This window comes from Pseudorca crassidens, chromosome 12 (assembly GCF_039906515.1).
Source record: "Pseudorca crassidens isolate mPseCra1 chromosome 12, mPseCra1.hap1, whole genome shotgun sequence".
Taxonomy (NCBI): domain Eukaryota; kingdom Metazoa; phylum Chordata; class Mammalia; order Artiodactyla; family Delphinidae; genus Pseudorca; species Pseudorca crassidens.
In genome coordinates this window covers 64,211,667-64,233,094 of record NC_090307.1, presented here as the reverse complement: position 1 = coordinate 64,233,094, position 21,428 = coordinate 64,211,667, and the positions used below count along the sequence as shown (strand labels likewise).

The following is a 21,428-nucleotide window of genomic DNA, read 5'->3' as shown; positions in this document are numbered from 1 at the left end:
TTAAGCTTTATTTAATAAGAAAAATATATAAGACGTTATATATAGAACCTATTCTCCAACAATTAGAGAATTCACATTCTTCTAGGACTTACATGGAATATTTGTAATTGACTAGGCTGTGGAAGTAACTCTTAAAACAGTTTAAGAATTACTGTCTTACAGGCCATGTTCTTTGACCGTAATGCAATTAAATTATAGATTATTAATAAAAAGATAAAAATTCCTATAAATTTGGAGATTTAAAGATTTCTAAATGATTCATGGGTTAAGAAGAAATCATAATGGAAACTTAAAAGTGAACAATAGGTAAAATTCTACTTATCAGAACTTGCATAAAGCAGCAAAAAGAGTACTGCAAAAAAATATGCTGTCTTAAATGTTTGTATTAAAACAAAAGGCTGAAAATTAAAGTGCTAAGTGTCTAACCCAATTTAGAGTAAAAGTAACAGAATAAAACCGCCTCCCCCCAAAAAAAGCAGAAAGGAAATAATACAAAAATAAAAGAAGAATAGAAATCAAAGGGCCAAACAAAACCAAATTATTAGTTCCTTGATAAGACTAATAAACTGGCATGATTGGGCAAGAAAAATAAAACAAACATAGAAACCAGAGAGACAGGGACTTCCCTGGTGGTCCAGTGGCTAAGACTCCATGCTCCCAATGCAGGTGGCCCGGGTTCAATCCCTGGTCAGAGAACTAGATCCCGCATGCCTCAACTAAAAAGATTCCACATGCCTCAACTAAAAAAATCCCACATTCCACAACAAAGATCCTGCATGCCACAACTAAGACCCAGCGCAGCTAAATAAATAAATAAACAAACACATACATACATACATACAGTAAATATTTAAAAACAAAACAGAAACCCCAGAAAGACAGAGACAGGTGCATATAAACAGCATTAGGAGAAAAAAGGGAAACATCAATACAGATGTAAAAGGAATTAAAAAGCTAGAGTACTGCAAACAATTATGGCAGTAAATGTGATCAGTTAGAAGAAATGGAACAGACTCTTGGAAAAATAGAATTTACCAACACAGATTAAAGGAGAAGTAGAGTCTAAGTAGACCTGTGACAGCTAAATAAATTAAATTAATTAAAAAAATGTTTCCACTAAGAAAACACTGGGACTAGATGCTTTAACAGGTGTGTCTTTTTAAAATAAATTTATTTATTTATTTTATTTATTTTTGACTGCGTTGGGTCTTTGTTGCTGCGCGGCACTTTCTGTAAGTTGCGTTGCGGCAAGCGGGGGCTGCTCTCCATTGCGGTGCGCGGGCTTCTCATTGCAGTGGCTTCTCTTGTTGCAGAGCACAGGCTCTTAGGCACGCAGGCTTCAGTAGTTGTGGTCCACGGGCTTAGTTGCTCCGCAGTGTGTGGGATCTTCCTGGACCAGGGCTCGAACCCGTGTCCCCTGCACTGGCAGGCGGATTCTTAACCACTGCACCATCAGGGAAGTCCCAACAGGCGTGTCTTAATAATAATAAAAACTCTTCCCGAGAACAGAAAAAGAGAATACTCCTCAATTCCTTTTGTGAGGCTATTAGATAATTTGGATGTCCAAACCAGAAAAGTTTAGTGAGAGGAATAAAAGTTACAGGCGTATCTACGTCATGAATGTAGATGTAAAAATCCTAAAGAAAGGTTAGAAAACTGAATACAGTAGTGTCTGTATTAAGTTTATTTTAGCAATGTAAGGGTGGCTTAGAATTAGACAGTCTTATAAATGTAATTAACCTTAGTAACAAGGCAAAGGAGAAAAAGCCTTATGAATATCTCGATAGATGCAAAAAGATTATTTAAAGTCAGTTCTTGCTCCTGATTAAAAACAAATAACGTATTAAACTAGAAACAGAAGGAAACTTCTGTAACTAACATGAGAGGACACCTCCAGTCACATCACTCTTAATGATAATGTGTTACAAACATTCTTAAAACTCGAGGAGAAGGCAAGGGTGCCCACAAGTACCACTTCCACTTGACATTGTACTTTGGGTCCCAGACACTACAGTAAGAGAAGAATAAGAAACGAAGGCATAAGGATTGGAAACTGCTGCTGTCTAACTAACCCCCTCAGACCCTAACAGTCACTCGCCACGTCTGGAATCGGGAGGCTGACTGGACGCAGGCGGGTCTTGCTCACCGTCTCCCAGGCAGCATAGCTCAGGTGGTGGCCGGGCTGGGTCGCCTGGACCCTCACCCAGTGATAAACCGTCAGCTGCAACACCTGCACATGGCATCTCCATGTGACCTGGACTTCCTCACCGGTAGCCCCTGAGTTGCAGGAGTGAGCATCCTTGGAGTCTAGCCGGGAGCTGCACTGCCTGTGTCACCTCTCCTTTGAAGTCACACATCACCTGCACCACATTCTGTTCATTAGGGCGAGGTACCACGTCATCCGGGTTCAAGAGGGGAGAGTTGTCACAAAGAACTGTGGGCAAGTTTCAAAACCACTACAGTTATGAATTATATGGTTTTTTTCTTCATAGATAATCCAGAAAATTCACAGACAAATAATTAATAAACATTTTGATAGTCTCAGAATTACAAGACAATAGACTTTCAATTTATGAAAACAGATTTTTATACATGACAAGAATGTGTTTGTCATCTTTCTTGCTAAGCACACTTAGATAAAAACTATTGTATAATAGTAATCAGAATAAGTATAGATATAACTTAAATGTTATGGTAACTGTTCTGTAAATATTTGCTAACATTCTTCCTCATCACATCTAAAGTTTAAAAATAAAGAGTGGGACTTCCCTGGTGCCTGCCAGTGCAGGGGACATGGGTTCGAGCCCTGGTTCAGGAAGATCCCACATGCCACAGAGCAGCTGAGTTCATGCGCCACAACTACTGAGCCCGTGTGCCACGACTACTGGAGCCTGAGTGCCACAACTCCTGGAGCCCGTGTGCCTAGAGCCCATGCTCCGCAACAAGAGAAGCCACTGCAATGAGAAGCCCATGCATTGCAAGGAAGAATAGCCTCTGCTCACCACAACTAGAGAAGGTCCTCGCATAGCAATGAAGACCCAACGCAGCCGTAAATAAATAAACTGATTAATTAATTAATTAATTTTTAAAAAGTCATTAAAAAATAAAGACTAAATGCACTTATTCTCAAAATCCATTGTGTAGACAGCTCTTTTACTTAAAAGTTTTCTCATTAACTGTTAGGATTTTGACCTTTGGTTCTATCTCCGTTTTTAGTTTTTGGTGAAGAGTTCTTAACATGATATCAAAAGCACAATCCATAAAAGAAAAAATATCAACAAATTGGACTAAACCAAAATTTAAAACTTTTGCTTTGTGAAAGACCCCGTTAGTAGGATGGAGAGACGAGGACAGAGTGGGAGAAAATATTCATAAACCACAAAGAACTCACATCTAGAATATATACAGAACTTTGAAAATACAGCAGTAAAAACCCCAAACAGTCCAGTTCAGAAATGGGCAGAAGATGATGAACGTAGATGGCACATAAGCACACGAAAAACATCACTAACCATTAGGGAAAAGCAAATTAAAACCATGGTGGTGAGTGATTGTGACACACATACTAGAGGAGTTGAAATGACAGGGCTGCAGACTCCAAGGACATGGAGAAGCTGGATCTCCTACGCAGCGGGGAGAACAGAGGACGGTGGATGGTGCGGCTGCTCTGGAACATGGTGTGGCAGCTTCTTGATTACCTTATATGACGCAGCCGCTACACTACTGGACATTTATCTCCGAGAATTGCGATCTTATGTCCACACAGAAATGTGAACATGGGTGTTCAGAGCAGCTTTGTTTGTAAGAGCTCCAAATTGGAAACGACCCAAGTGTCCATCAGTGGGTAAGTGGTCAACACACCGTGATTCTTTTGTTCCTGCCATGGGAAGCTCCCCGTGCCCTGCAGCAGCTTGGGTGGGCCCCAGAGGACTCCCACTGAGCAGAGTCCAGTCTCAAGGTTACCTCCTGCGTGATTCCATTTATACAGCGTTCTGGGAATGGTGCCGCCGTTACGGGAGAGGGCAGATCACTGGGTCAGGACGGGGCCAGGGAAGAGAGACTCTGAAGGGGGCACAGAGGAGCTTGTGGTGGTGGGTGCATGAGTTTGCACACGCGATAAAACGGCTCCACACGAGTGATGCCTGCAAAAGAAGAGACGGGGATCAGGTCTGAGGGTTATTCCAGTGTTTTTCCAGGTTTCTGGATTTCACAGCCTTCCTGAATCGGGTCCTGGGTAGGGCACTGTGCAAGGTGGGGGTGGGATGCAGTGAACTTGTCAGGGTCCCTGGCCATGCCGATGGCTGAGGCCTGGGCACTGAGCGGGCTGGAGCCTCGTCACGGCAGGCCCCACCTGTAGCCACCGCGTCATGTGGACAGCTCTGGTGTTGGAGCTGCGCCGGGGCTGCAGGGAGAGCCCTTAAGTCAGTGAGGAAGCCGGGCACATCCTCCAGGACCATCCATTGTACTCAGAACGGGCATTGGGGGAAGGAGTGGTTGATATATTAAAATACAGATACATAGCAAAGTAGAATTTTTAAGTTTCTGTAAATTTTTAAGATAAAATAGGACTTTTTGAGGAGTTCTGTACTTGACACGTTTAGGGTATAAATGAGGGTCAGTCAGTAGAAATAGTGGTGAAGGACGAGTGTAGTCTGGCTGTTTCCTCTTAACGGATGAGAAAGAGGCCCAGGAGACCAGTGCTGGGTTTCGGGTCCTGGGCCCGCACCTCCGGGGGCCGCCCTGCTCCGTGCAGGTCACAGCGGCTTCTTCGGCCATGGGGACCAATGGAGCCAGAGCAGACCCCAGGGCCACACCCATGCCCCTTCGCCTCCCTCACTGTTCTCTCTCATCTGGCCACATGATTCCAGTTGCCTCTACTAAAAAGTCCTGAAGCTTTCTGAGCTCTTGTTTTTTGCTGAATTACTTTACTCCTCAAGTCAGTTGTAGTTTCATCTCCTGTTGACGTTTAGAGTGTTTTAATAGTGACATGTCATTCTAAAAAAATTCTACCACAGCTTAACAGTTTGAATATGAACATTTTCTGGAATTCATTGTATAAACAATTCTTGACCACTTGCTAGCCTAAATTGTTATGACACCGTGCTGGTAGGTGCTACGAGAAAACGGAAGTAGAAGCCTCTATTCTCTGATAGTTGGATTTAGGAGTTTAGACTAATGAATCAGTACAGGATCTCTCAACTCTGAACCTAAGTTTCAGGCGCTTCTCTTTCCTTTCTTCACGGGGCTTGTGCCGCAGTCGCCATCCCCAGACGTGAGGCACGTACCCATCACAAAGCCTTCACTCTTCTCTGTGCGTGGCACACTCTTGACCAAAATATTCATGTGGCTGACCTCCTCTAAGTCTTTGCTTCAGTGTCACTGTCACAGTGAGGCCCAACCTGACCACCTGTTTAGAATTGCAACCTGCCCCCCTTCCCAGCACAGCTGCCCTTTACTCTGCTCTTTTTTCCCATAGGGTTTATTACTGTATAACGTGATAAAAATACTTAATTATTTTGCTTATTGCTGCCTCCCTTGCGAGAAGGTAAGCTCCCCAGGAGTGTGGATGGGTTCCAGGGGCCTGGGTTTGTGGATGAAAGGGAAATACCATTCGTCCCCCAACCCTCTCTCCCTTCCTTTCTCCTAGAAGGAGAGATCTGAGCTTCAAGGAAAGTGGTGAGCTGCTCACTGATTGTGTGAGACCAAAGCGTGGTGTGTCTTGTTTTTTAATTAATTTATTTATTTATTTATTTTTGGCTGCATTGGGTCTTCATTGCTGCAAGTGGGCTTTCTCTAGTTGGCGGCGAGCAGGGGCTACTCTTTATTGTGGTGCATGGGCTTCTCATTGTGGTGGCTTCTCTTATTGCAGAGCACAGGCTCTAGGTGCACGGCCTTCAGTAGTTGTGGCTCGTGGGCTCTAGAGCACGGGCTCAGTAGTTGTGGCTCACGGGCTCAGTAGTTGTGGCTCGCGGGCTCTAGTGCACAGGCTCAGTAGTTGTGGTGCACCGGCTTAGTTGCTCCACGGCATGTGGGATCTTTCCGGACCAGGGCTCGAACCTGTGTCCCCTGCATTGGCAGGCAGATTCTTAACGACTGCGCCACCAGGGAAGTCCCATGTCTTGTTTTATAGATGTTGTCGAAGAGGAAATGTGTCCGTGTTCAAACGACAGTGGTGACTTTTACCCGTTTTGTAAGGACACCACCCAGTCTTTCCATCTCAGAGACTCTGGGGTGGGTTCAAGGTGCCCTTTTCAGTTTGGGGATGTGTGGAGGCAGAATTTAACCAGTTAACACTGTCCTGTCAAGTTTAGGAACTTGGAATCATGATGGATTCAGAGAGGTGGACATGTGCAGGCAGCTGGCCCCTCGTTTGGAGGAGGCTGAGCCCACTTGTGCGCTCCACACAGCATTGTTGGTGGCCGGTCCATGCGGCTGTGCCACGGGCCCCGATGGATGGGACTGCCTGAGTGTCAGGCCGTCCTCCTCATTCCAGCCCATCCTCTGTCCGCTGCTCGTTCTTTCCTCGAAGCTCAGGTGCTCGTGCGGAGTTGCCAGGGCCTCTCCTCCTCCTGGTCCTTCTCAGCAGCCCCTGTGCTCCTCTTCCTGCTGCTCCTCCTGCTGGAAGCCCCCTCCCCTCCTCTTACCCTGGCCTGCTCCCACCATACTCAGCGCAGCACGGTACGGCACTAGGACTTATTTCCCAATAGGATTTTTTTTCTTTTAAAAAGCTTGAAACAAATAATGTCTTATCTCTCTGTCCTGGTTGCCTGGCTCCTGGCATGTATGTGTTGACCAAGTGTGGAAGGTGGTCAGTTTAAAGAGCACATCGTCTGGTGGGCGGGATGTGCAGGAGGGGGGCTTCCATCAGAGAAGGGAAGTCCTGGGCCAGGCCTTCAAGAGGTGAGGTGTATGTGAAGAGATGGAGGCGGAAGTCATCCCTGAGGCAAAGAGCAGGGTGGGTGGCGATGCTGGGGAGGATCTGGGGCGTCTCTGGGCCTCTGCTGCTGCTTCTCTAGGGTGTGATCGAGGCTGATGACTTGACTGGCCCGAGTGTCAGCAAAACGTGCACAACACGACTCAGGGTATGAGGGGTGAGGATGGAGATCAGTGAGCACCTGACACGTCCCAGGAGTGAAAAGTCCTGCACAGCCGTTGTGGTTGGTTATGTCGTCAGAAAAGGAACCGTTCAGCTCGTATGGTTTTACTTTGCTGAGGAGACAGCTGAGATGCTGACCCTCTGCACGATGGCTTGTTTCTTCTCCACTGTCATGGCCACGCCAATGCTGACGGGGGTTTAGCCCTAGCTTTGCTTTTGGCTCATTGCTTGATTTATGAGAGAAAATTCGTGTTATTTGTGCCTCCAGTATCTACTTGTAGAATTAAAGAGAGTTGACACATCTGTCAGATGCTTACATTCTTGGCTGGGAAGCGCCACATGGTGTGGAAATCAGTGCCGAACGCTTACTGTCCCCCATTGAGAATGGAGCCTGAAGCAGGAAGTCTGTTAAAGCTGTGCTGATAGTCAGTCTTCTGCCCAGTTTCTGTTCATTGTTCTTGATCTCTGCCTCGGCATAAATGTGAGCCCTTCCTGTTTGACCTGGAAGACTTTCCATAAGGAGATGTCTTTACAATAATGAAAAAACGTGAAACTGGGGGGGTGGGGGGGTGGGATGGGGGAAAAAAGCTCATTGTGACAGTATTGAAAGAGGAAGCTAATCTGTGTTGTCAACTCAGGCCACAGCTAGAGCCAGTCATTTCTTGACAGATGAAGCCATTTCTCAGAAAACAGGCTGTTTGCGGGTGGGAGGTGCGGGGACTCATGGTTGGAAGTTTGCCTAATCCAGCTCATTGCCACAGTCCGTGGGGTGTGCATTTCTTCCCTCACCCCGATGATGCCACTGTGGAGAAAAGTATGCATTCTTGATCGTCCTGCTGGTGGTGTTATTAGATGTTGAGAAATCAGATTTCCTGTGAGGTGTGGTTTGGTTGCTTTTTTGGCCTCTCCTGCAATGCAGTTTGAATCATCTTCATTTTCTCCCTTTGCTGCATCCTTTAAAAGATAAGGAAGAGGGGGATAACCATACACTTAGAATGATGATAAAGTGCTGATGGCCCCGATCAGATGACTCTGATCTGGTAGTCTCATTTTCAGAGATTCTTAGGCAGGATCAACTGCTTTGGGGAGAGGAGAAAGCTTGTAACTTCCTGGGTTTTTTTCTAACTCAGAAGTCAGAAGTTTGGTTTGGAGTGAACCGTTCACAGGTTTGGGGCTGACCAGTCGTGACGGGCAGGGAGAGGAGACACTTGACCTCAAGTGTTAAGGGGACCCATGTCACCCTCACAGATATTTCAGACCAGACAGTAAGTGGTTCTTCGTGGGAAAAGAGGCTTTGTCTCTCTTTGTTATCATTGCCAGAGAATATAAATCATTAAGTCACAATTACTCATAAAGAGGCTTTGATAGTTTCACTTCCTGAAATGTTTATACTTAACTTGGTAGATAGTGTTAAAGTGATATGTTTTATTTAACACAAGAAACTCTTACGTTTTTTACTCTACACAGATTCTCTTCTGAATCAAAAAGTTACATGCTTTGCATTTTTTATTAATCTTCTTAATGGAACAGAAGAATTAAAATGATGTTAGATGTAGCTGAAAGTTTAAAAATATCAGTCCTGAGGAGAAAACATAGGTTCAGCCAACACTTGTAGCCAGTTCTAAATAGATAGACTTTTCCCAAGGATTACCTTCCTTTTGGGGGGTGCCTTTCAGGTAACACCCTGCTCCCCTAGTGGTCAGCACTCGGGCTCCAGGGAACGGGTCTGGGGGTGTGTGATTCATGTTTTTAATGAGCTGGAGTGACACCAGGTATAGATGTTAACACTGGAGAGAAAATAACAGTGAACCCAGTTCAAAGTCCTGAAGGCAGGGTGTCAGATACCCTTAAAACACCCCTGAGGTCTTTCTCCAGGCTTATGGAAGGGTCTGGATGACTTGCCGGATAACTGAATTCCCAGCACCCTGTAGGGGAACCTTCCCAGTGCCTATGGATTCTTGCTTCTTTTGCCAAATTGCTTTTTTCACTTGTGAGATAGATATGATTAGTCTCCGGGGTTTCTGTTCTTTCTGTGATTACAGCATGAGGAAATACGTTCCTTTAGTATTATATTTTGGCGGAACTTGAATTTTAGGGATTGTGTAGCATTCTGAAAGCATGCATTATTCTTCTGATAAGTGTTATCTAGGAGGTGTATGGTCTTTATTTTGTTAATTGTGTAGCTGACTTTTTTACTCTCTCACGTAACAGTTAAAGAGTGATCAAACTGTTAAAAAAAAATGACTGTTATGACTGTTGACATCATCTTTCCGAGAACACTAGTATAAGTGATTTACTATAACAAGACCTTCGCTTTTCCTGTTTGCACATGATGTGTAATATTTACAGAGGTCTTGGGTTCAATCCAGCAGAAACATCTCACATAAATTGATGTGTGGAACTAAAGCCATTTAACATTTTCTTTCACATGGAGGTAATGTGAACAGTTTTTTTACTTTAAAAGTGGGGGAGAGAATGGTTGTTTGGTATTGCCTTGAGGGGAGCAGTTTACAATAGAACGTTTTCTCTAGTTAGACATCAAACATGCATGTAGGTTATAATTCAGTCATATGCCTCTGCCTGTCATATATTTAGAATTCTGAGTTAACACTAGTTCTGTTATTATACGTGTGCTTCCTCTCGCAGTGTCTTCTCTTCCCTTCCCTCCAAAATGATATAGGTAAAGTTTTGTGCTCCACGTATTTAAATTAGCATCAATTCTAAATCTGTGAGATTTTCACTTTAAAAAACTAGTATATCTAAAATGTTATAACACAATCTAATTAATGAAGTATCTTTAGTTGTCTTTTAAAGAATTGGAATATTCCAAGTGTGTTAAATATAGTTTAGCACTTGATCTAATTATATAATTAAGTGCTAAAAATTATTTATATATAGTTGAATGCACATCTGTTGAATGAAGAAAATGAAATGTAGTTACTGTGGGGATCTGGTCTTATTTATTTGAGGCCATTGTTGTTTTTTTTTTTGCGATACGCTGGCCTCTCACTGTTGTGGCCTCTCCCATTGCGGAGCACAGGCTCTGGACGCGCAGGCTCAGCGGCCATGGCTCATGGGCCTAGCCGCTCTGCGGCATGTGGGATCTTCCTGGACTGGGGCACGAACCCACGTCCTGTGCATCGTCAGGCGGACTCTCAACCACTGCACCGCCAGGGAAGCCCAAGGCCATTGTTTTTTGTAGGTAGACTTATTAGTTCTTAGGCATCAAGAAGCTTAACCATCCTTTTACTTTTAGGAAGATAGGTGCTTTATTTCTTTTACTATGTTTTACTCTTTGGTCAATTTTTCTAGTTAAACAACAGCTAAACTACCACTAACAGAAGCACTTCCTTCTAACACACAGTAACAAACAAAAGGATTTCATCTTTGTACTTTCTTTTAAAAAAGGGAGTAATTTGGGGGACTTCCCTGGGGGTCCCGTGGTAAAGAATCCACTTTACAATGCAGGGCACGCAGGTTCGATCCCTGGTCAAGCAACTAAGATCCTACATGCTGTGGGGCAACTAAGCCCATGTACCACAACTACTGAGCTCGCGTGCGTCAACTAGAGAGCCTGTGTGCCACAAACTACAGAGCCCATGTACCCTGGAGCCTGCGTGCCACAACTAGAGAGAAGCCCGTGCACTGCAATGAAAGATTCTGCATGCCTCAACAAAGATCCCGCGTGCCGCAACTAAGACCTGATGCAGCCAAAAATAATAAATAATCTTTTTAAAAAATAGTAAAAAGGGGAGTAATTTGGGATTTGACTCTACTGGGGTGCCAATTTATTTTTCTTTGTCTCTTCTATCATTTTATAAATATCCAGAAAATTAATATTAAAATAAAAAAGAAATGCAAGTTTGAAATGACGGTATGATTTGTCATGCTCTGTTTCAGATGATCACAGTCGTGTTAAACTGCAAAATGCTGAAAATGATTATATTAATGCCAGCTTAGTTGACATAGAAGAGGCGCAGAGGAGTTACATCTTAACACAGGCAAGTGGTGTGATGTGCAGCCGATGCCTGACCGCCATTCTTGTGATTGGCCTTCTTTAAAACACCAGCAAAAAGTGTGTCCTGACTTCTTTTGGAGATGAAACGCTATTTCAGTTTTTTCTGTTGTTATGTAATGAATGGTGTTATAATGTTTTGCAGCTGTGTATATTTCAGATAAAAGTAATCTTCAATGTTACACGTTCTCTGAAAGAAAGTTGTTCATGAAATTTGGCTAGGCCGGTTCTCTTCTGGCCAGTTGTCCTCCTTGCTTTATATTGAATATTTGGTACAAAGCCTTGGTTTGTTGATGCTTTGTTACCTTCTGCTTCTCTTTACATCACTTGAATCAGAACGAGAGGCCCTTTGAAAGCTCTTCTCTGCCCCGCCCTGGCGTGTATTTTCAGAGTGTGGACAGCCCTTGGATGTCAGGGCAGGTGAGGGTGTGAGCCAGGTGCCCAGACAACCAACAGGGCGGCCCAAGAGCCTGCTGCCCCTTTGGCCTCCTGCCCGATTGCGTCTCAGCACACCGGCCACACCCATGTTCCAGGAGCACTTTTCTTCCACTCTGAGATAGCAGAAATGATTTTGGTTTATCCACACCAGCTACCTTTTGTTTATCTAATAATAGATTTAATTAACAGTGCTCTCATTTCCCTCAGTTAATGAATTTTAAATATTCAAAAGATAAGCTGTATTATTCAGTATCTTGCAGTCACCTATAATGGAGCATAATCTGAAAAAATATATGTATGTAACTGAATCACTTTGCTGTACACCTGTAACTAACACAGTATTGTAAATCAGCTATACTTAAATTTTAAAAAAGATAAGCTGTATATTTATAATGTTTGAGATTTTTAAAGAACCCATTTCAGATCAGAATAACCTGTTACTGAAAGTGAAAACCATTGAAAATGGTAAGAAGATATTCAAATTAATGTAACTATGAACTGTTAGACTATTTCTAATTCACAGGAAACAAGAATTAATTACTCTTTTTTTTTTTTTTTTGCGGTACGTGGGCCTCTCACTGTTGTGGCCTCTCCCGTTGCGGAGCACAGGCTCCAGACGCGCAGGCTCAGCGGCCATGGCTCACGGGCCCAGCTGCTCCGCGGCATGTGGGATCCTCCCGGACCAGTGCACAAACCCGTGTCCCCTGCATCGGCAGGCGGACTCTCAACCACTGCGCCACCAGGGAAGCCCTAATCACTCTTTTTTACTTGAAGTAAAGCAGCTCCTGTAAATCAAAAAGAAAAAGAGAAACAGTCCATGAAAAAAACTGGCAAAGAACATAAATTCACAGTTAAAAGAAAAGAAATAAAGATAGACAATATACATATGAAGAGATGCTCAACTTTTCTAGTAATTAGGGAATATAAATTTAAACCAGCAATCGGTTACCACTTTTCTCCTGTCAGATCAGCAGAGATTTAAAAGTTTATAATACTCAGGGGTCTAATACGTAAAGACAGAAAGATACATGTGAGGATGTTTGTTACAACTTCATTTTAATAGCATAGGGCCAGAAATAGTAGAATTGAAGCAGCCTGCAAGGGGCTGGCTAAATAAATTATACATGTGCTCTTCTTACTGATTATTTCTGGAAATTAGGAAAAAAGAGAGACTTTAATTTCCCATTTTCTGTAATATTTGAAGTATTATGTGCATTCATGTTTTTAATAAATTCATTTTTAGAGTTAAAAACATTTACTTTCTATTTGGAAAAGCCATAATGATAAAAAAACAGAAAAGAATAATTAACCTAGATTCCTTATCACACCCTTTCTTTCTCTCTTTTTTTCAAGTCTTTTTTTATCCATTCCTCTTTCTCATCTTTAGTCTCTAAAAATGCAGTTGTTTCTCAAGATTCTGACTTAGGTTTTTTCCTCCATCCAGTCTACACTCATCACTTCAACTCCCTGGGACCACATTTTGAACCTTTGTATCTTAAGAAAGAGGGTGAACTCTGGATTCATGGTATCTGTATATGAATCCCAGTCTGGCTGCTTCGTTGGATGTTCATTCATCCAGCAAAGCTTTGAGTACCTACTTTGTGGCAGCATCGTTTGAATAAAACAGCCATTCATAAAACTGCCATTATGGGGGCTTCCCTGGTGGCGCAGTGGTTGAGAGTCCGCCTGCCGATGCAGGGGATGTGGGTTTGTGTCCCGGTCCAGGAAGATCCCACATGCTGTGGAGCAGCTGGGCCCGTGAGCCATGGCCACTGAGCCTGCGCGTCCGGAGCCTGTGCTCCGCAATGGGAGAAGCCACAAGAGTGAGAGGCCCGCGTACTGCAAAAAAGAAAAAAAAAAAAAAGTGCCATTATGAACTTCACATCCTAGTGGGAAGTAAAATTAACAGCTAGCAGCTAGCAATCTTTTTTTAATTAATTAATTTATATATATATATTTATTTTTGGCTGTGTTGGGTCTTTGTTGCTGCACGTGGGCTTTCTCTAGTTGCAGGGAGCGGGGGCTACTCTTTGTTGCAGTGCGCAGGCTTCTCATTGTGGTGGCTTCTCTTGTTGTTGAGCATGGGCTCTAGGCATGCGGGCTTCAGTAGTTTTGGCACATGGGCTCAGTAGTTGTGGCTCACGGGCTCTAGAGCGCAGGCTCAGTAGTTGTGGTGCACGAGCTTAGTTGCTTCATGGCATGTGGGATCTTCCCAGACCAGGGCTCGAACCCGTGTTCCCTTCATTGGCAGGCGGATTCTTAATTACTGTGCCACCAGGGAAGTCCCCGACCTAGCAATCTTTTATTTATTATTTTATTGAACTATAGTTGATTTACCGTACTGTGTTAGTTTCAGGTGTACAAAACGTGATTCAGTTATATACACACACATACATCTATATCTCTTCTTTTTCAGACTCTTTGCTGTTGTAGGTTATTACAAGTTACTGAATATAGTTCCCTGAGCTACACAGTAAATCCTGTTATTTTATAGATGGTAGTGTGTATTTGTGAATCCCAAACTCCTAATTTATCCCTTCTCCCCTTTCCCCTTTTGTAACCGTAAGTATGTTTTCTGTCTGTGAGTCTGTTTCTGTTTTAATAATTTCTTTTGTATTTTGTATTTCTTTAGATTCCACATGTAAGTGATATCATATAGTAATTGTCTTTGTCTGAATTACTTAGAATGATAATCTCTAGGTCCATCCATGTTGCTGCAAATGGAATTATTTCATTATTTTTTATGGCTGAGCAGTATTCCATTGTATATATGTACCACATCTTTATCCATTCATCTGTAGATGGTCACTTAGATGTCTTCCATGTCTTGGCTGTTGTAAATAGTAACAGCTAGCAGTTTTTAACACTGTTCTATATTTTATGTTTTGTATAATTTAAGCCTCAGGATAACCCTCTGTGGTAAATATTATTGTTATCCTTATGTTAACACGAGGAATCACCTAAAAAGACAAAGGAACTTCAAATAACTTTACCAAGGCCATGCAACAAGTGGGATGAGGCCAGGAGGTGAAGCTACACGGTCTCCATAGACTGCATGGTTCTGCTCTTAATTATTCAGATCTGCTGCCTTGAAACTACTGTGTGACCTTGGACACATTACTTATTCCCCAAGCCTGTACTGTCGTCCCTTGGTATCTGTGGGGGGTTTGCCTCCAGGATCCTCTGCAGATGCCACAACCCATGGGTGCTCAAGTGCATAGTTGTCCTTCTCTGTCCTTGGGATTCCACCAATCACGGATCATGTATTAAGTTTGCCATCTGAGGTTGGTTGATTCTGCAGATGCGGAACCCATGGATAAGAGGGCCAACTGTATATTTATTGAAAAAAATCTGCCTATATGTGGACCCCCGCAGTTCAAACCCGTCAAGAGTCAATTGTGTACCTATATTATTGATATATATCTCTATTATCTATAGAACAATGCTGATAAAAACTCATATAGTGCCTGGTACTATGGTGAGTAGTCCATGGAGTATTTATTGTGGCATTTGTTACTGCTTTTTATTGGTAGTAGTAATGATAGTAATAACCCTTTTATAAAACATTATAAATCTCATCACGTAAAAGAAAATGCCTGACTCATACCCTAGTGATCTCATTTAAACCTCCTGTCCATGTTGGAGAGCTTCTTTGTGTCCTGACAGAGTCCCACCCCTGCCTCCACCCCCTGCCTTATATTTTTCAACATCCATATGGGTGTTTTTACCCACGTGACCAATTGACATCACAAATTCTGCATTTTCTATGTCAAACTCTTTCTTTTTTTTTAAACCATGCCAGCCGCCTTCCTATTTTTCTCATATGGGTTAAAGCTGTCCTCCTCATGTGTCCTTTGTTCTGCTTTCCTTTGTTCTGCTGTCCTGCCCTTCTTCAGAGCTCTCTTGAATTTTATCTGCACCAAAGTGGTAGCTTCTTAACTTATTTCCTTGTCACCAGTCCGTCCTCCCTAATCCATCTTTAACAATTCCACCAGAATTACTTTTTGTGACATACGGATCTGGTCGTATCCCTTTACTCCTTAAAGAAGAGTTCGGTGACTATTTCTTGGATTCGAGACCCTCCCGTTCTGCAGGTGCAGTTTCCTACCATGTACCTCCATGTTGCCCTCAGCAATCTAACTGTCTTTTCCCAGATGTCTCCTAAACTTGCACATGCCTTGCCTTATGCTGGGAATGGATCCTGATTCCCTACCCTTCCTTCCCCCATGTCAGTGCCCTCCTCATTTTTAAGGCTCTGCGCCAGTATCCTTCCTACTCCTGCAGACCTGATGGTTTACCCCTTACTGTTGTGGTGCTTGATGTGTTTCCGTTCCTTGCCTCTGTCGTAAGCTCTTTGACATCTGAGACTGCTTTTGCCTTTGTATCTAGTACGTTGGAACAGAGAACACGCACAGAAAATATTTCAAAAGATAGAGAAAACCAGAGATGCTAAGTGTTTATTAAAACTGCAGTTGTTCTCGTTTTCCTTTGTTGCTTATTATTTTTGTCATCTTTTCCCTCTGAGTTTTATGAAAACTAAAAACGTATATATCAGTCCCTTGGTATAGATCTCCATTTTGCACAAGAAAAATAGGTAGTATTGCTGGTAAGTGGAAGGGCTGAGAAACCCTCTCCCATTTCAGAACCACTAACAGAATGTGCGTGTGTGTGTGTGTGTGTGTCTGTGTGTGTGTCTGTGTGCGCGCACGCGTGCATGTGCGTGAACACACTAAGGAGCAACTTCGTTGGTGAACTGATCTGTCCATTTTTTTAGACAAAAGAAACAGCATTCATTTTACTGGGGTTCTTCTCATTGCTGTTTTTACCTTCACACTGTTTGGTTTTGGAAGTAACTCAAGCATTGGATAACATGCACCAAAGGAGGGGAACAGTCCCTCAAACCTGAGGGTGCAGCTCCTCAGGATTCCCAATCCCTTTCTAGCATTTGTATAACTTAGAGCTTAGAGTTTATTAGTTCAAATAATATTTACCCAACACCCACTACACACCAGGGATACAACTGCCCTAAAGCTGCTTTCAGTGTAGCACCACTTGAATTGCCTTATTTTCCATGTGGAGCTGAAGCTCTAGTCAGACCTGGCCTCCCAGTGTCCTGCGAGGGGAATGCTTGTTGAGTTACTGGAGGTACAGTCAAACCTTGTTCATGTTAATCTTTACTCACTTAAAATAGTTAAAGTTTGGGCATGGCCTTCTCATCTCTTGTTTGCCCTTTATTCTGCCCTGTGCTACCCATTAATCAAAATGTGAAGGTAATTGGAAATTCATAATATGATTTGATTTTTTTTCCCCATGGCAGTATTGTGATATGCACCGTTACCCCTTTTAACTCTGCTCTTGAGGTTACACATTCTCTGGTTTTGTAGATTAACAGTTTCATAGTGGTTCAGGTGCTTTGAAATTTCCGCTTTTTCTGGAATTCTCTTTGTAACTAACTTGGGTTGGTTGCAGGCCAGTGCTGGCACAGACTTCCTCCTTTGCAGGGCTGCCCTCATCATGGAAGGCAGGGCCTCTCTTTCTGCGGCAGAGACTGGAGGGGACAGAAATCTCCTTTGCCTGCCTCCTTTACAGCTAGAATACAACCCATAGAACTTGGCGCCTGCGATTTTGACCCTGGTTTGCTTACAGGTTGTGCATGAGTAGTACAGCCACCTTAGGATGGCAGTACCAGCAAAGCAGGTGATGTTAGTGACAGGTTGGGAGTACTGTCCCAAGCCCACTCCTCTTTGGACAAAATCTTGTCTTGACGTTTGTTCCTACCCAAGCCTGGTTCTCCAGCCCTCAACTCTGAAAGTCACCTGAGAGCCTGAAAATTTTTCTTTTCTGCCTAAGTAAATAAAAGTCAGTTTTGATCGTTGATAATCAGTAATCCTAACTAGCACAGACCTGGTTTTAGTTCAAGTGGATTTAAAGTCTCGATTTACTCTTTATGATCCGATACACTGTTCTCAGACGAGAAGCTTCCCTGAAGGAGTTTCCTTGGAGCCTTACTCTGTCCCCTTTCTCTTACCCACTTTTCCTTCTCTGTTCTTACAGGGTCCACTTCCTAATACAGGTTGTCATTTCTGGCTCATGGTTTGGCAGCAAAAGACCAAAGCAGTTGTCATGCTAAACCGAATTGTGGAGAAAGAATCGGTGAGTAATACTTGATATTTACAACTTAGTGTACTGCCTGTAATTGTTAACTTATAAATATTTTCTTATTTCTTTTGGGATATTCATTCATTAGTTTTGGCCTTTAATTGCTAAAGGCTAGTGGTCAGGGTGATTCTGACCAGAAGAGCTAATGTATCCTTTTCCTTTTTTACCTTAAATATTTAAATAACAATTGCGGACCACTACCCTCCAAAATATAAGTATAATGGAGCCAGTATTGGCTAGTAGTGGTATTTAGATCTTTGGAATCTGTAGGCTTTATCACAATCTTGACAATTTATTATTATCAAAATCCTGGAAATTTTATGAAAGATTAAAGTGACAGGTTTCTAAAACCTTTATAAATTACCATTGGCTCTTAGGTCACAAGGCAGTAAGTATGGAAATGTATAAATTCATTGACATTTGAAGTGCAGTCTAAACCCAGTGCTAATTAGTGGTGTGACATTGGGTAAGTCTTTCAGCTTCTGTGGCTTTAGGGTCCTCTTCTGTCAAACATGCAAATTGGAAAGTATTGTCTGTCAGGTCTCTTTCAGCCCTGAGGTCTTAGACTACTCTGCTTTTCAGGTTCCTGATTCTTCCTTTTTTAAAAAAAAAAAGATTTAATTTTATTTATTTTTGGCTGCATTGAGTCTTCATTGCTGCGCACGAGCTTTCTCTAGTCGAGTGGGGGCTTCTCTTGTTGTGGAGCATGGGCTCTAGCCCTGTGAGCTCAGTAGTTGTGGCACATGGGCTCAGTAGTTGTGGCACATGGGCTCTAGAACGCAGGCTCAGTAGTTGTGGCACATGGGCCTAGTTACTCCGCAGCATGCAGGATCTTCCCAGACCAGGGATCGAACCCGTGTCCCCTGCATTGGCAGGCGGATTCCTATCCACTGCACCACCAGGGAAATCCCTCTTCCTTTTTTCTAAATTAATAGTTGCCAGTTTTCAATGGTGGTGAAGGTTTTTCTAGTCTGTTTCAGATCTGAAGTGGCGTTAACATACCAGAGTATCCAGCAATGTCAGCGTAGTCGTTTACACTGGTTTTCGTGCTTCAAGTGATGGGGGCTCTATCAGTTGGGACATTTTGAGCAGCATTGCCAACTAGAGGATTATAAGTGTCATCCCTCATTCTGCAGTATAATTAGTATAATAAAAAGATAAGACAGGGCTTCCCTGGTGGCGCAGTGGTTGAGAGTCTGCCTGCCAATGCAGGGGACATGGGTTCGTGCCCCGGTCCGGGAAGATCCCACATGCCGTGGAGCGGCTAGGCCCATGAGCCATGGCCGCTGAGCCTGCGCGTCCGGAGCCTGTGCTCCGCAGTGGGAGAGACCGCAACAGTGAGAGGCCCACATACTGCAAAAAAAAAAAAAAAAAAAAGACTTCCACCAGAAATCATATTTACGGTGGTTGGATCTAGAGTCAGATTTAATTGTCTGGGGGAAGGTCACCTTGTGGGTGGGGGCATAATGTTTGTCAGCGTAATGATGGTGGCAGCTGTTGCTGGTCGGTGTTTAGCTCCTTAATTAGGGGATATAAAATAGTGACATTCCAGGATCTCTTGTTGGAATACTTCTATTAAAAAAAAAAACACAACCTCCCACTCTTGTTACTTGGCCACTTTTATTTATTATTTTTTTAATTAATTAATTAATTTGTTTATTTATTTATTTATGGATGCGTTGGGTCTTCATTGCTGTTCACAGGCTTTAGTTGCAGCGAGCGGGGGCTATGCTTCTTTGGGGTGTGCAGGATTCTCACTGCAGTGGCTTCTCCCGTTGCAGAGCACGGGCTCCAGGCACGCAGGCTTCAGCAGTTGTGGCACGCAGGCTCACTAGTTGTAGCTCACAGGCTCCAGAGCGCAGGCTCAGCAGCTGTGGCGCACAGGCCTAGTTGCTCCACGGCATGTGGAATCCTCCCGAACCAGGGCTCGAACCCGCATCCCCTGTGTTGGCAGGCAGACTCCCAGCCACTGTGCCACCGGGGAAGCCCCTTGGCCACTTTCAAATAGGAAAAGCAGTTTTCAAAAGGAGTTGATTCCCTAGTGTCCTCAACATGTGACCACTTAGGTTTTCTTGGTGTGGGGGCAGGGCGGGAGGGCATCAGGTACTGTGAAGTCACGGATTCAAACATCTTTGATTCATTTCACTCCATGGCAGTTATTATCCTTATTTGTAGTCAGATTGCCCCTTCACTGGCCAGCAGGAAGCTCTTCAGGTTGGGCCCTGAGTTCTTTTACACAGACCCAAGAGTCTTCATAGCTACTTGCTGTCTGGAATGACTCCATTATTGCAGGCTCATCTTAAACTCTTGTGTAAGAATCAGCCATTTCTTTAAGGGGCCTTAATTTCTTTCAGTGGTCAGTGGTATTTCAGGGTCACAACAAAAATAGGGGTGTTTGTTGCCACTGGCTTGGTCTTTTCAGTGAACAGAGCTAAGGAAAAATATGTTTCTGTGTTAAGATAACACAGCGCTAGTGTTCATACTGATATTTCTGATTCAAATTTAGGCCTATAGGGGTTGGCCCAAGCCTTTCTATCCTTTATATCTGTTACAGTGTTTTCCATACCATGAATTCTGGTTCTCAAAGACACTAGTGATATCAAATATCTTATAGTGACTCTTTTACTTTGTCTGATATTGCACACAGAAAATAGTCATAGTAACAAAATCAACTCCATCACCAAAATAACTACTGAAAAAATGTTTAAAATGTTTTGTTTTTCCCATTCTGTTTTTTTTAAAGTTGTACTTTATGTACATTGTCAGAGTTTATAGCACATTATACTCTGTCCCTTATGCCCCTTTTGTGTAAGTCTGTATATGTTGAGGTGTCTCTCCAGTCATTTTGTCTGTAGGTTATACTCCAGAGGATCCTGAGGAAGGACTCATGGGCACCATAGTCCCTGATGTCTTACGTGCCAATGACAGTTCATCTGCTGGCTCAGTGCTTAACAGTCAGTTTGGCAGAATATAAAATCTTTGGCTCATATTTGCTTTTCTTTGAACAACTTAAATGTATTACTCCATTTTCTTCTGGCATTACAAATTACTGTCAAAGTCAAATGGACATCTTCATTTCCTTTATTAATCACTTATTCTTTTTACCTATGTTACCCAAAGGATTTTTTTCCTTCAAATCCCAATAATTTTACCAAAATATTTCTGTGTTGGTCATTCTGGGTCAGTTTGTCCAGGGGCATAGAGTGCTTTTTCAGTATGTGATTTCAGACATTTTTTCTTTCTTTAAAGAAAAATTTATTGAATTATACTTGTTGACATTTATTCTGTTCCCTTGCTTGCTTTGGTGTTCTTTTCTTGGGTCCTCCTATTATGCATGTGTTAGATTTTCTTGCTTATTTTTTATGGTTGTCACATTTTCTCTAATCCTATTTGTCTCTCTCTTCATTTCTTTTTTTATTTTAAAAATGTCCTCCTTTTTCTCTTAAGGCATCATCTGTTGTGTTTAGTCACATCTCTTTTCCCTAGTTTAATTAATTAGTCTTTGTTGATGAAATGTGTTCTGTTATTTCTGAATCTTTTTTCTTTTCTGTCACCTCATTTCTGAGTTGTTCAAATTCTAATTTATGCTCTTTCACTTCTTGTGCCATTTTTTAAATGTCTTTAAGCTGACCTTTTGAAGTGTCAGCTCATAGTATTCATTTGTTTTGGAAGCATTTTTATTGTTTGTTATTTGTAGCTATTTGTGATTTCGAAAAGGAG

At 42.7% G+C, this 21,428-nt stretch overlaps 1 protein-coding gene across 4 annotated transcripts in view; it reads left to right on the top strand.

The window, feature by feature from the left end:
• PTPN2 (protein tyrosine phosphatase non-receptor type 2) overlaps positions 1-21,428 on the top strand; it is a 76,307-nt gene that overhangs the window by 30,122 nt on the left and 24,757 nt on the right. For all 4 annotated transcript variants that reach the window (XM_067699815.1, XM_067699816.1, XM_067699814.1 and 1 more), the window contains exons 3-4: positions 10,997-11,097; positions 17,604-17,702. In XM_067699815.1, the coding sequence (XP_067555916.1) occupies positions 10,997-11,097; positions 17,604-17,702 (200 nt within the window). The remainder of the gene's footprint in view (positions 1-10,996; positions 11,098-17,603; positions 17,703-21,428) is intronic.